This window comes from Penicillium waksmanii, assembly GCF_028829765.1.
Source record: "Penicillium waksmanii strain IBT 27052 chromosome Unknown utg000005l:1.0-5232799.0:1.0-5237142.0, whole genome shotgun sequence".
Classification (NCBI taxonomy): Eukaryota; Fungi; Ascomycota; class Eurotiomycetes; order Eurotiales; family Aspergillaceae; genus Penicillium; species Penicillium waksmanii.
The window spans coordinates 870517-884900 of record NW_026643252.1 but is presented as its reverse complement, the minus strand read 5'-3'; the positions used below and the strand labels follow the sequence as shown (position 1 = coordinate 884900).

The window sequence follows — 14384 nt, the reverse complement described above, 5'->3', positions numbered from 1 at the left end:
AGGTACCCTTCGGGAGTAGACTAGTATGCTACTATTAGTACGACTGTCAAGCTGAAGTGGTTGAGTAAACACGCCGAGAAAGTAGAATATATCTATGGATATAGCACTCCTCTACTGGGATTATCGCCGGATTATATTTCCAATTAAAACTGACGTTAGGAAGTGACCATCTTCTCACATGCACAGTCTATAGATCCACATCCAATCGAACCTATCAGATTCCCAGGAGATCTAGATCTCGGGGAATTCCAGTTCAAGTTCACGTTCCAGTAAGCCAAATCGGAGACAACTCACGGACTCGGCGTATCTGAGGGCGGCATCTGCCGAGACTTGGCTGAGGTTGGCTGACCCGCCCGGCTGTTCGGGCCCACGCGAAGGCCGACTGGCCGAGTCCGAACGCCCTGCCGAATCATCAGTCGATATCTTTCACCTTCAATCCCCACTCATGTCGAGTTACGCAATCGCAACGTGCTGTTTTATGTTTCATACACCGTTTACCTCCGTGTTTATCAGCAATCTTGACTCACTGCTGTTCTCGAAATCAATGCCTGATGCCTTGGCACGGGACTAGCAATACTTTGTATATGAGTAACTCGCACTAGGAGCCACATCCGGAAGAGCGGCACTGATTCAAGTTCGGTGGCTCGCGTTTCTCTCTCTTTCTCTCTCCCTCTCGCGCCTCGGACTTAAAACCCAGTCGAGCGTTGGACGGAAATAACCCACCATGTGGAGCGATCCCGCGAATAATATGGGGCTGCCCACGAGGTTTTCTTCGGTTGCCCATGCTCTATACACCGAATGGTGCTTAGCTCCGGTGGTTCTCCTTCTAGATTGCTTGATGGAAGACCCACGAAAAAAGCTATCCGATGGCGCTTAAATATTGCTAGATGCCCACAGTTCCAGGGTCTTTCACCGGTCCAATTTCAAGTTCAAGTTCAAGTTCTAGTTCCATTTTGGATTCTAGTACTCACTCACCTACTAATAGCTACTAGTAGTAGTTGGCACGAAGGTGATAGTCACACCTGAGCTGACTGCGCTTTCCTCTTCCTCCGCCAGGCATCATTGCATCGTCAACCCCAGAAATGGCCAATCATCCCGTGGACACGTTCGATTCCACTACAACAACCCCCCCGGTTAAGCATGGACGCTCGCAACAATCACGCCGAGCCAATCGGCCCCAATACCGAGAAGGAACTGTCTCCGGCACTCCCATCATCTCATGATAACGACAACGACAACGACAAAGACAACGACCTTGAGAGTGCGCAGATCCAACCTGAACCAGAGAAGCCCACCGAAAAGGATCCCAATCTCGTTGAGTGGGATGGCCCCGATGATCCAGAAAACCCTCAGAACTTTTCGCGCATGCGCAAATGGGTTATCACGGTGGTCATGTCCTCCATGACCATGTGGATCACCTTCGCCAGCAGTGTGTTCTCGACGGCAACACTCGTCACCGCGAAGGAATTCAACGTCTCGACCGAAGTTATGGTTCTTGGTACCAGTTTGACTGTCTTCGGCTTTGCTCTAGGTCCTCTCTTCTGGGCTCCACTCAGCGAACTATACGGCCGTCGTCTACCTCTCTTCTCCGGTTATGCTATCTTCGCAATCTTCCAGATTCCCGTTGCCGTGGCACAGAATATCGAGACCATCATGATTTGTCGTTTCCTGCAGGGTGTCTTTGGCTGCTCTCCTCTTGCCGTGGTGGGCGGTGCTATGGCTGATATTTGGGACCCCGTTGATCGTGCCGTGGCCATTGCCATGTTCAGCGCAGCTACATTCCTGGGCCCTACTCTCGGTCCTATCGTGTAAGTTGAAAAAAAAAAGGCAACCCCCAAGTCAGCACAAAATCATATCTAACTAAATCTATAGTGGCGGTTTCGTCACCGATTCCTACCTGGGCTGGCGCTGGACCGCATGGCTCACCCTGATCGCCTCGTCCTTCTTCGGCCTCCTCGCCCTGATCATTGTCCCCGAGACCTACTCCCCGAAGCTTCTCCAGATGCGTGCTGCTCGTCTGCGTCGCGAAACCCGTAACTGGGCCCTACACTCCTTCCTCGACGAGCATGAACCTACCATGAGCGAGATCGTCTACAAGTACCTGCTGCGACCCTTCCAGATGCTGGCCATGGAGCCCATTCTGATCTGCATCACCATCTACCTCGCTCTGATCTACGGCATCCTCTATCTCTTCTTCGAGGCCTACCCAATCTCCTTCTCCGAAGTGCGCGGTTGGAAATCCGAAGGCGTCGCCGCTCTCCCTTTCATCGGCATCATGATCGGTGTGCTCTGCGGTGTGACCCTAATCATCTATACCACCAAGACCCGTTTCGCCCGCAAGTTGAAGAAGCACGGCCGTGTTGTCCCAGAAGAACGTCTTGTCCCCATGATGATCGCCTCCGTCCTCTTGCCCATCGGTCTCTTCTGGTTTGGCTGGACCTCGTCTCCAAACGTCCACTGGGCCCCCCCAAGTCATCGCCGGCATTCCAATTGGCATGGGTATTCTGGTCATTTTCATGCAGGGTCTCAACTACATCATTGACGTGTATATGATGTACGCCAATAGTGCTATCGCCGCGAACACCCTGATTCGATCCGCGCTCGGCGGTGCATTCCCCCTCTTCGCGACCCAGATGTATCACAAGCTGGGCGTCAACTGGGCTTCGAGTGTTTTGGGTTTCATCACTATTGCCATGATTCCCATCCCCATTCTTTTCTTCTTCTACGGCGCGAAGATCCGTAGCATGAGTCGCTTTACTCCCAAGTTCTAAGCTGGGGATATGTGCGAATGAACGATGTGAAAAAAGTCTTCGATGAGAAGCGAAATTACTATTTCTGCACATTAGGCGTTGGGTTCAAGTTGGATTTTTGGTTTCTGTTGTCATTTTCCGTTTCTTTGAAGCGCTTCATTCCCCCCTCATATTAGAGCTTACGAGCATATACGATAATGGATAACTGTAATATTCTTCATTTTTTGCAAAGTAAATACTAGTATGTAGTCTAAACAACCCGAACTTCAAATTGGGGACTATCTTATAATTCATGATAGTACTTGCAATTCTATGCATGGATGGGAGCTGGAGCTACCTAGGCATCTAAGATGAACAACAAGACAGTCATAGCAGCAAAACGAGGTTAATCCTCAAGACAGACGCGACTGCACTAACTACAATGCTACAACTTGATGTATGAAGCGGTATGAACATAGAGATTTCTCCAGTTGTATTGCTATTATGGCACATTGTATGAGGGGAAGAACAGGAAAAAAACCAAATCGACAAGAACAGAACCGAAGCCCCATTCTCAAAGCAAGTTCCCCAACCTCAGAAACGATCTACCCATATGATTGATCTTCAGCGCGAAACCCCGGCCGAAGAACAAAACGGCCCAGAAAGCAGAAAGCACAAGTCGTCAACCGGAGCGGAGAATAAGAGGGGGGGCAAGGGAAAACAAGAAAAAAAAAGAAAGAACCCGTTTAGTCATAGAGGCTGTCATCATTGCCGGCTTCGCCGAATGTGTCGTTGTTCTGGACTTCGCCGGCAGAGGGGAAGCGGAAGAAGCTGCTGCCTCCAGAGTTCTTCAGGCTCTGAGCGAAGGCCTCATAGCGGCGGATCTCGACATCGCTGACAGAGCGGCGCGCTGTCTTCATGGCCTCCTCGAAGTGGGCGCGGGTGAGCTCGGGCACGGGGTCCTCCTCATCCACTTCCTCGTCGTCCATTGTGACGTCCTCACCGGCGGCCTCGCGGGCCTTGGTCTTCTCGATATCGAGAGAAATGGCCTCCTTGATGGCGAGCTTGACGGCACGCTGGGTCACGAAGCCAAGATCGGCACCGGAGAAACCGTGGGTCTTGCTGGCGATGAAGGGAATATCGACGTCGTCGGCGACGGGGGTCTTGCGGAGTTGGGCCCTGAGGATACCATCACGGGAAGCCTGGTCGGGCAGGGGAACGTAGACCAGGGTGTCAAGACGGCCGGGACGGACCAGGGCAGCATCGAGCTGCTCAGGACGGTTGGTAGCACCGATGACGAAGACGTTCTTCTTAGAGGTCATACCGTCCATCTCTGTTTCGAATATTAGCAATGTTCAGATTGAAGAGAGTAGGGGTTATGCTTACCAGTCAGAAGCTGGTTGACAACACGGTCGGAAGCACCGCCGGCATCACCAACAGAGCCACCACGGGACTTAGCAATAGAGTCCAGCTCATCAAGGAAGACAACGCAAGGAGCGGCGGCGCGAGCCTTGTCGAAGATGTCACGGATGTTGCTCTCCGACTCACCGAACCACATGCTCAGCAGCTCAGGACCCTTGACGGAAATGAAGTTGGCAGCGCACTCGTTGGCGACAGCCTTGGCCAGCATGGTCTTACCGGTACCAGGGGGACCGTAGAACAGCACACCACGAGAAGGCGAGAGACCGAACTTCTGGAACATCTCGGGGTGGTCCACGGGGTACTGGACACTCTCGATAAGCTCGCGCTTGACCTCCTCCAGACCACCAATGTCGTCCCAGCGGACGTTGGGAACCTCGACCACAGCAACCTCGCGCAGCGCAGAGGGGTTGGAAACACCCAGGGCATAGCGGAAGTTCTCCATGGTAACACCAAGGGAGTCGAGGACCCTCGGCCTCAATGGTATCCTCATCGAGATCGATGAGATCCATCTTCTCACGAATCTGCTGCATGGCAGCCTCGGAGCACAGCGAGGCCAGATCGGAACCGACGTAACCGTGGGTCTCAGCGGCAATAGTCTCCAGGTCGACATCGTCGCCGAGCTTCATGTTCTTGGTGTGGATGGACATAATCTCGAGACGGCCGGTGGGGTCGGGAATACCGATGTCGACCTCGCGGTCGAAGCGACCGAAGCGACGGAGGGCAGGGTCAATGGAGTTGGGACGGTTGGTGGCGGCCATAACGACGACATTAGAGCGAGCCTTCATACCGTCCATAAGGGTAAGAAGCTGGGAGACGACACGGCGTTCGACCTCGCCGTTGGTCTTCTCACGCTTGGGGGCGATGGAATCGATCTCATCGATGAAGATAATGGCGGGGGAGTTCTTCTCGGCCTCCTCGAAGGCCTTGCGGAGGTTGGACTCCGACTCACCGGCCATCTTGGACATGATCTCGGGACCATTGATCAGGAAGAAGAAAGCACCGGTTTCGTTGGCAACGGCACGGGCCATTAGGGTCTTACCAGTACCCGGGGGACCGTACATAAGAATACCACGAGGGGGCTTGATACCAATGGACTTGAATAGCTGAGGGTGGCGGAGAGGCAGCTCGACCAATTCACGGATCTGAGCCATCTGTTTCCGGCAACCACCGATGTCATCGTAGCCAACCTCATTGAGGTTACCCTCCTCATCCTCACGCTGGATGGGCTCACCCTCGCAGTGAATAATGGTGTCTTGCGCGACGATGCCGTATTCTGGGGGATCGACCTCCACAACCTTAAATTCTACTTGTCTCATACCACCTCGTACTGTGAACAGGTCACCCTGGCGCACTGGTCGGTAGGCTTCGCGGAAGTAAGGAGCAAGGTAGACGTCGAAGAGGGAGCCGGTGAGACCCTCGATGGTATCGGCGATAGGCAGGACGGCAATGCGCTTAGCCTGGAGAAAGTGAGAGATACGGTTAGTCAAAGACACTAGGGAAAGCATTGGCAAAAATCTAGACGTACATATTTAATATCGGGGCAAGGGTGGACGGTAATAACATCACCGTGCTTGACACGGAGGTTGTGTCGCACAACACGGTTGATGCGGACACTTCCATCATCCAGGTCATCATCAGCCAGGACGATTAGAACAGTGTCCTTCCGCTTCTTGCCCTTCACCAGAACTGTATCACCGCGGAAAAGTTGGAGAGTCTCCATAGTGTTGTTCGAAAGAGCGATAACAGAGTTGTCATCGTTCACGGCATCCGTCACGCTGTTAATGAGGTGTCAGTTTCCTCCTCCATGCAGACCTATCATCAATCAACTAGGAGGGGGCCCTTACATCAAGGAGTTAGGCTTCTTCTTCTTCTTGAGGATAGCGGTAGAGGTGTCAAGTTCCTGCGGCATGTTAGTGTCTGTCCATGTAGGCCAAGCTGTATTGTCATGTCGTTCAACCCACCTCCTTGTGCTCGGCGCCCGAGGCATCCCTAGTATCACCATTAGCCATTTGAATTGCAAAAACTGAGATAAGAGTCAGCCATGGACGTACCTGAGGTTAACCCTCTTCTTCTCGTGGGTGTGATCCGGCTCGGCGGACATCGTGAAGGATCTGAGATATGTGACGTTGACGAGAGCGGAGCTTGAAGAAGGCAAACGTTGGGGAGATCACAATCGAGCGGGCGGGCGGGTGCTCGAACGATTGGAGAAAATAAAGACGATGGATTAAATGGACGATGGAGATGGGAAAGAAACCAGCAGACCAGGGAAAGGATCTGACGGCGAGGAGATGAAGATGAGGATAGGTGTTGAGCTTCCCAGGTACCCGCCGTGAGTGAGTGACGATAGAGGATGACCTAATCCAGATTATGTCACCCGCTCTCCGCCACCAGCGAATCTGATGGAAGTTGGTCGATCTCGCTGCCTGAGGCTGAAATCATACCTTGTTTAACCAACTAGCGTTAGTAGTTTCTCTGTCCTTTGTGGGGTAATTGGGAAGTCCTATGAACACATCAGAGCCTCTGAAATCCATGGGTTGAAGTGACTCGGAGGGTGTCTGCCCCCCTTTGAACAATGATATTTAGCATCGACTATCCAAATTGGCTGGTAAGATAGCGAAATAGCAGCGGCACTACCTTTCAGCCCCCAATGCATATGTTCAGTATCGTGTATCGATCATAGTATAGGACCAGTCAACCATCTCTGGTATCACACGTGTATTCCTCAACCGCAGCAGCGTCGGATTCATTTAACCCAAGTTGAGTGTTTCGCTGTTGCCCACTCTCCGGAATCTCCTCGTCACTGTCAGACTGAGAAACACAATCTTTTGTTGAAAGTGCAGCTGAGACCCATTAAACTAACCGCGCATACCGTAGTTTAATTGTCTCATGGCACCTGTTTCTCAGTGATTTTTTGCATGAAATATAAACTCATCTACTAGTAGGCAGTCTGTGGCACTCTCAAAGTTACTACAGCTCTAACTTGGCCCTTAGCCTGTGTTGTTGCCGTACCAGAGAACGCCAATAATGAGCATGTTCTTGTTCACTTCGAGGTGTGAGGATCCACTAGGAATCCAGAATAGCCCACTGCTGATGTACACATTTGTCGTGATTAGTGATTATATCGTATCACCGGCTCAGACGCTCGTTAGCTATTATCTGGCCATAAAAATGGAGTACTCGAAAGGTACACCCACCCATAAACATAGAGATAAAGCAACCACTCAAGATTTTATCGGAACTCAATCCATCGCAAACTGCAAAATTGAGTTCTTGAATTTGAAACCGAAGATTGCTGTTGATGACAGTATTGACAAGTCGCATCCGCTATGATTTTCCATATTAAACACTTATGTTGTAACGACCTTCCCCCAGAGTCCTTCCCCCATAGTATTGGTATCGTTCACTCTAAAAGGACATGTTCCATTTAACAAGCGACTTGCCAAGTCAGCATTTACTGACTTGAATTACGACGCAACTCATTACGCAATATACTAAGCTCTATACGGGAGAGAAACTCAACAAGACAGAGCAGCATTTTTAGAGAAGATGAATCTCACTTTGAATAATGCTATCCATTGTAAATCCCGGACCTTCACCTAAACCGGGAAGCCATTAAAATCCTTCTACTGCAATCGACTTATTATACATCATCCAGACGGCAATATTGAGATTCGCCCCGACGGTGGAGCAGGAGCTGGTATAAGCAGCACAGGCTCCCAAGAGGCAGTTGTTTCGATCAATCGTTTGCCTAATGTCCTTTGATGCCAACTATACTCAGTTCATAAGTGATCCCAATATAGGAAAAGGTGTATCTTGCTACCTGGAAGGATCTTTTCAGCCCAACGCTTATCATAACCGCCACTACGAGCAATAAGACTCTTCCTAACAAGGAAACTCTGCTCAATCCACAGATTCAATGCCAGTCTAATGTTTGAGTTACGACATTCACACAGGGTAAATTACAAGGTTTCTTCTTCATGCCGGTGGTTTCGGAGGGAAAAGTCAGACTCAAAAGCAATGAGTTATATACAGGAGAGTACCGGATCATGGTTCTCGCCGAGATCGAGATTGTTTAGTAATTTTGTATCACTTGCATTATATCGATAAGACCATAGAAAGTTAGGTCCAGAGTACGCAAGAGTGTGCCACGGAGACATAAGACAAATAAAAAATCTTTGAATGTAGAGGAGGATAAATTTGGAGGCACATCCATGGATGTTGGGGGCCACACTTACGCTGCGTCGGAGTGGTTGATACGACATGAATTTAAGAAGGAAATTGGGAATCCTTCAGAGATATCCCAGGTAAATCTAGATTAGTCAAAAATATCAATTTGCCGCGACAGCCGGAAGAAGAGAACAAAAGAAAGGGTATGACTAAAGCACAGACGACAATGACAATGCTGATCCTGCAAGAGAGAATAGAATATCGCGAAATACCGGAATACAAATGCACCCAATTACGGCATTGATATCAGAATGTTCAACATCAAACAAGCCTTGCAATCCATTACCCAAAAGCAGAATCCCCATCAATCTCATATCCCCGCCCAATTCGCGTCAAGATGCCTTTCTGAACCGCCACCAACTCCACATCTCGAACATGAACCCACTCCCCACACCAATAAAGCGGGACCGAACCCCAGGGCAGCTCAACCTTTTGCCCAAAAGCGTACGAGTATGTACTGACGGTGGGCTGTAAGGCAGAACTACATATCTTTTGAATTCATTCAGATGGTAATTGCCGCGATCGTCGCGGCTTACCTTTTTGGGATCGGGAATTGGGTCTAACTAGTTTTTTGGGGTTTCGGCGGAATAGCTTGCTCTGGGCTTGTAGAGGGACCGGGGAAATTATAAGGGAGATGGTGATAGGCGGTTCAAGTTTCCCGCGAAACATCTCGAATCAATTACTACCCATGTAAGTGATGGTTTTTGACTTTATCCGCCGTGGCCAAGTTCAGTCTAGTTGGGGGCGACGATTCCCCGCAGAATGAAACACTAACGATTGGCCAAGATGTTGAAATTCTTTTGTGATTTAATACATACAATCAAATGAGAATCTAAGGATGAAGGGTATGTCCAAATCGCCAAAACAGAAGGGATATTTGAAGAAAGAAAAAAAAAGAAATAAGAAGAATACAATAAATGGAGTTTATGCCTGAATGGCCTTGCTCGTAGCACCCCACATATCATGCAGGCTCCAAGCACCAGCCATAAAGCTAACCACACCGATCAGATTATCCGGAACACCGATTCCTTGCTCAAAGCACCAGTGCAGACACAAGGGGGCCCAGCAGATATTGTTGACGAGAGTCTTGCGCCAAGAGCGAATCTCGGCGCGGGTTTCGGCGTCCTCCTCCTCCCTCATCTCCTTAGTTTCGACGTTGCCCGCGGCCGCGCGTTTTGCCGCAACGCGACGTTTCCGTAGAACGTGTTGTCGCCAAAGGACGAAGAATTCGAGGAAAATGTGTCCGAACCAGCCGCGGGTGCTCCAGAGGTCCCATTGTACGAGGCTGCCGTATTTTTCGACGAAGCGTTTGGAGATGATGCCCTTTGTTGCTAGATAGCCGACATTCTCGAGGAGCTGGTAGATCACGTTGGAGATGATTTGGAGATATGTGAGAGTGCGGATTATGGGGTCCGCAGGTGGTGATTTGAGGGTCTCAGACCCCCAAATCCAGAGAGGGAGAAGGCCGAAGAGGCGGATAGTGTATCGTGTCTCTGAGGCAAGAGAGGAGAGGGCGGCCCATTTTGAGGGCGATGGGGTGGTCGGAGAAGATGGGGTTTTGGATATGGTGCGACCTTTCAATCGGGCAAGAAGGCTGAGACGTGTCTGGAAAGCTATGAAGGGTGCCGATGCACTGAGGTGGTGTAGGATCGAGGCGACATAATTGACTGTTGCTAATACTCTCTCCTGTCCGTCGGCCGTAGAGAGAAGACTTGAGGAATTAGCGGTGTCTTTGCGGGTAGTTATGCGAGTGGGCTGGTACAGGTCGGGGTTGCCCTGCAATTTAAAAGTCGACTGCTGGGTATAGAGCTGGCAATACCACAGGGAGGACTCACAGATCTAATCTCCTGATGGTCACATCGGCTGCTGTCAAAGCCGCCGTCAACTGTTGTCTTGTCGCCGGTTTCCCCGCGGCTATCGGACCATTCCCCACATGCTGAGCGTCCACGGTCTTTTCTGCCGGTGGAGAGGGAGGGAGCTCTGGGTCTGCCATGGTGTGAATGAGAGAAGATGAAGAAGACAAGAAAAAAAAGAAGCTCGCCTGGAGTCCAAAAAAGTTCACAAGATAATCGCTCTGCGGAATTGCGCGCTGGCCACGGAAGGAACCGAGGCTCGGAACAAGGTTGGGACTGCCTGACTCGGCCTCCCTTCACGCGGACGCCCGCCCCACCCGCGGGTATTGCGAGCCCGATTAGACCCTTCGCTCGTCGTCCTGCTCCTTTGGGTGTCGGAATATCTGAGTCGGAATATCTCAACATCCTTGCACACTCAGATGTCTGTGCAAAATGTAATTGTCGATACTGTTGGACCGATAGGGCGACTCGTTGGTCAGCGCGTCGGTCTTTGCTTTCGGAAATCACTCAAGGCAATCATCGACGGGAGACGGAAATCTACAGTCTACCAGTCATCGATCGCCGTTGTTTCAACACCAGAGATATCAGGATCGGGTTCTGCCACAGGGACCAAGTCGCTGTCATCGGCTGCGGCGCTTCGAAAGGTATCTTCGTTCTGCTCCAATCCGAGAAGTTGGGATCGAGCGTTGTTGTAGCTCCACATAGCGTCTCGTAGATTATACGAAGATCTGCCAACGAAACGATCGCATGGCCCGTACTCGTAGTGAGGAACAGCCTTTATGGATGTCTCATTCGATGTCTCGTCTGGATCTTCGAATTCTTCCCAGATCGGGTGAATACTGAGTGGGGTTGGCGGAGTACCAGGCGAAAGGTAAGAATATGCGATAGCCTCTGCATGGAACTGTAGCTCCCAGGGGTCCCCGATTTGGTCGGCATGTTCTCGAAGCCTTTCTTGCGTTAAAGTCTCTAACCATGTGAGATAGTCTTGAAACTCGAGCGGGGGCATCTGTTGCCAACAGACCCAGCCCTGGATGCTCTGGAGAACGAGGAATGGAAGTTTCAGCGCCACGACGAGATTCAGGACCAGCGTAACATCATTGTTGGCTGGATATTGGTACTTCCCCCACCATTCTCGAAACCATTTAGTGTGTTGCCAGTGAGTAGGATCTTCAGGCAGACCACGCAGCGTCCAAACATCGATGACTGGGCGGTATATGTTTGCCGGGGTGCGAAGAGGCTCTTCGTAGGGGTCATTGACGACTTTGGCGATACTACCCCAGGAATTATCAGACGTATGAGAGCGACACATTGTGCAAAACATTGCTCGACAGGGCTCCAGATTTGAGAAACTCAGAGTTCGGGCCGACAAAAGTTGCATTAATTCTCGATAATCCCGCTGGTCAATTGCCTCTTGATCATTAGCCAAGCCTCGCCCTCCAGGCAAAGCCCTATGTGTGGGTGGGACCTGCTCTCGCAGATTGGCTGCAGTCTCGAGGACTTTCATTTTCTGGTCCATGAGCTTTTCTACTTGGGCCGGAAGGTAATGGCCCTCATCGATAGCCTTTTGGACCCATCTGGGCAAGATCTCGATGCTTCGCGTGGGGAGTGACCGTACAAAGGGCGATAATTCTGCTGTGTCCGCCGTGCATTCATAGAGAAACCGCGCAGGTCGACCGCAGTCCTTGTTCTCGCATCGCAGAGGCGTAAATGGATCAATGCTCCAGTAGCGCTGAACCGTTTCGTGAAGGCAATATGGACCCGCTCGAGCTCGATAGCTTGCATTTCGGATATCCTCTGGCGAGGGGGCGTTGACGGTTGGGATGTCACTTTGAGACAGGGCAACATTGGATCGCACGGGTGTTGTTGGCCTCTCTTTCTCAGACAGTTTGAAGGGTTCATCGGGAGGAAGACGCTCCGAAGCAGACGCAGGCTCCTCCGTATGGAGGGTAGCAGTAGCAGAATGATAAGAAGAAGAAGAAGAAGCAGGAAGGGGCGAAGAGTGACGGCCTTCGAGCTCTTCGAGCTCTTTTTGAAGCTCAAGGTCGAGCTCGCGTTGGAGCTCGAGATCAGACTCGGAGCCCATGTGCGGCAAATGCCAGTTTGCAACGAGGTATTGCTCTTGAATGTATGGAAATTTTGGGAGGGTTTTTCGACTGTTCTATCGTGGCTGGGCGTATCGAATGATGTTCAGACCGAATATTTGGATTAATTGTTGTTGATCGGCAAAATGATCTGGAGAAACCACACGAACGTACACAGAGATGGAATCTTTTTAATGCTCTTCGTTCGATCTAATTGTACAGATGGGATGTGAGTGAATAGGACGAGCAGGTTCAGGCTAATGGACAGAGTCAGCTATCGTACCTGATTCAAATTTGAGGCAATGAATGGGATGCTGGATTGCTAGAACAATAGCAATGCTTGGGGGAAATTCAACTAATTGTCCGAGAGGATGGGATTAATGGAGTTGAGGGGTGATGGGAGGGTGAAGGTGAGAGTGAGAGTGAATGGAGGGAGGTGCGGCTGGTGACCTCCCATACTCCGAGTCCGTTGCTCTACAGCGGCTTTCTGCTCCTCTCACGAGCACCATCCGGTAGATATGTCCTTATATTCAACATCTTGTCTCCAATTATTTTGTCATTGTAAGATAAATACAATCAAAAACTAGGGACAACATCCAGCACACAGAAACCCCTCGTCGAAGCCCTACTCAACTCATGAGCTCCATCGCCTGACACTCGATGCACTTTCGTCTGTTGGCCTTTGACTCAAGAATAGTGGACGTCGAGTGCGGGACCGCTGAAGAGTAAACTGTCGCTGGAATTTGAAGAGTGTGTATGACTGTGCTGGAAGAACTCGGTGTCAAGCTCCGGCCCAGGTCCACGGAATCCAGGAGAGCACACGCTTGAAGAGTCCGGCCATGAAGATCGTGAAATGAGAAATAAAGTGTGGGAGTCCTATGGATCTTCAGATAAAACACTAGCTGGTTCAGATCGAAGAAGAGTGGAGCGATATCAACGAAGGGCTAAGAAGCAAAGCATGCCGAAAAGGCCTCACCAGCCCCGATGACCACGCCAGCGCTGAGCGGCCAATCACGCACAGGACCCATCGTACCTTGAAAATAAGGACGTGTTCTGTGCGTGTATGTGTGTATGTGTTGATCAGTTTCACTGAGCAGCCACAATCATCTTGCATAGCTTGCCCAGGAGGCCTTTGAGCTCATTGCCAAACCGGGATTGCGTCCGATCTATACGACAAGGTGGTTTGGGGTGGCTTTCCAATAAACCTAGTAGCTAACGTTGAAAAGCACATATACTATGCGCTGGGGCTGTTCTATAACGCCTATTAAACCAAGAGTGTCTGATTATGGAGAGGGTATACGTCAAATCGCACCTATAGATGATTGCTTTGATTAGGTTTGATTCGGGTATGTAGGAACGGCCCGGTGAAAGGTATTCGGCATGCCGATCACATGGGCAGGTTAGGTTATGTTCTGCAGGTACGATTTGCACAGAAAGGGTCCAGATAGGACAAAGTTCATGGTAAGAACCAGCCTATGGATTGTGCTATGGATGCAGGGTGCATCCTGTCTGCATGAAGGTGACACAGATGAGGGTGAAGGTGTATAGGTACTCCGTGAGCAGGTTCACACAAAAATAACGGAAATTCAGCAGTAGTTAGAGAAAGTCAGAGTATGTGGACTATTTTGTAGTGCAATAGGTCTTTGATACCAGAGATCCACCTATGACGGGGCCTTATGAAAGCGGATTTTTCATCGGGATACCGAGGTTCCACCTGGGTTACGGAGATGGCCACTAGTTCTGGACTGCCAGTGGCTAGAACATCTCTGTACAGTGTAGAGTATGGAGGAGGGGAATTTAATATAGGAAACTCAGGTAAATTTATGCTAGTCAAGTAATCTGTGCTTCCTACTCTACTCTGTTATATTCTCGGCTAGTCCTTCCTGGGTTAAATAAATACGGGATGGCCGGCAACGGCGAGATCCTTTTACGTCGGAGAATTCCGACTGCAGCTGGACTTCGCCGGGGATGCCTGCCAGTACCCGTCGTACTCGTCGTACCAGTGCTCTGTAGCAGTAGCCAACTCATCTGCCGACTCGTCCACCGCTCCCTCTTATACTCGGCTCTACCCC

At 50.5% G+C, this 14384-nt stretch overlaps 4 protein-coding genes across 4 annotated transcripts; 1 reads left to right on the top strand and 3 right to left on the bottom strand.

Moving 5' to 3' along the window:
• Positions 1 to 1080: 1080 nt before the first annotated feature.
• Positions 1081 to 2771, top strand: N7481_005239 (MFS transporter; the record flags this gene model as incomplete). The annotated part of the gene is made up of 3 exons (XM_057264458.1): positions 1081 to 1808; positions 1873 to 2417; positions 2473 to 2771. Coding segments are annotated over 3 exons (1572 nt in total), but the record flags the coding sequence as incomplete, so codon positions are not given.
• Positions 2772 to 3475: 704 nt separating this feature from the next.
• cdc48 (AAA family ATPase CDC48) lies at positions 3476 to 6252 on the bottom strand (the record flags this gene model as incomplete). Its single annotated transcript, XM_057264457.1, has 7 exons — positions 3476 to 4062; positions 4116 to 4636; positions 4698 to 5608; positions 5677 to 5926; positions 5996 to 6051; positions 6113 to 6140; positions 6203 to 6252. 7 exons carry the CDS (start codon positions 6250 to 6252, stop codon positions 3476 to 3478), a joined length of 2403 nt encoding a protein of 800 aa, XP_057122177.1.
• A 3050-nt stretch (positions 6253 to 9302) lies between these two features.
• On the bottom strand, positions 9303 to 10371 carry N7481_005237 (uncharacterized protein; the record flags this gene model as incomplete). The annotated part of the gene is made up of 2 exons (XM_057264456.1): positions 9303 to 10089; positions 10214 to 10371. 2 exons carry the CDS (start codon positions 10369 to 10371, stop codon positions 9303 to 9305), a joined length of 945 nt encoding a protein of 314 aa, XP_057122176.1.
• Positions 10372 to 10775: 404 nt separating this feature from the next.
• On the bottom strand, positions 10776 to 12314 carry N7481_005236 (uncharacterized protein; the record flags this gene model as incomplete). Its single annotated transcript, XM_057264455.1, has 1 exon — positions 10776 to 12314. The coding sequence occupies one exon, from the start codon at positions 12312 to 12314 to the stop codon at positions 10776 to 10778; it is 1539 nt and encodes a 512-aa protein (XP_057122175.1).
• Positions 12315 to 14384: the final 2070 nt, after the last annotated feature.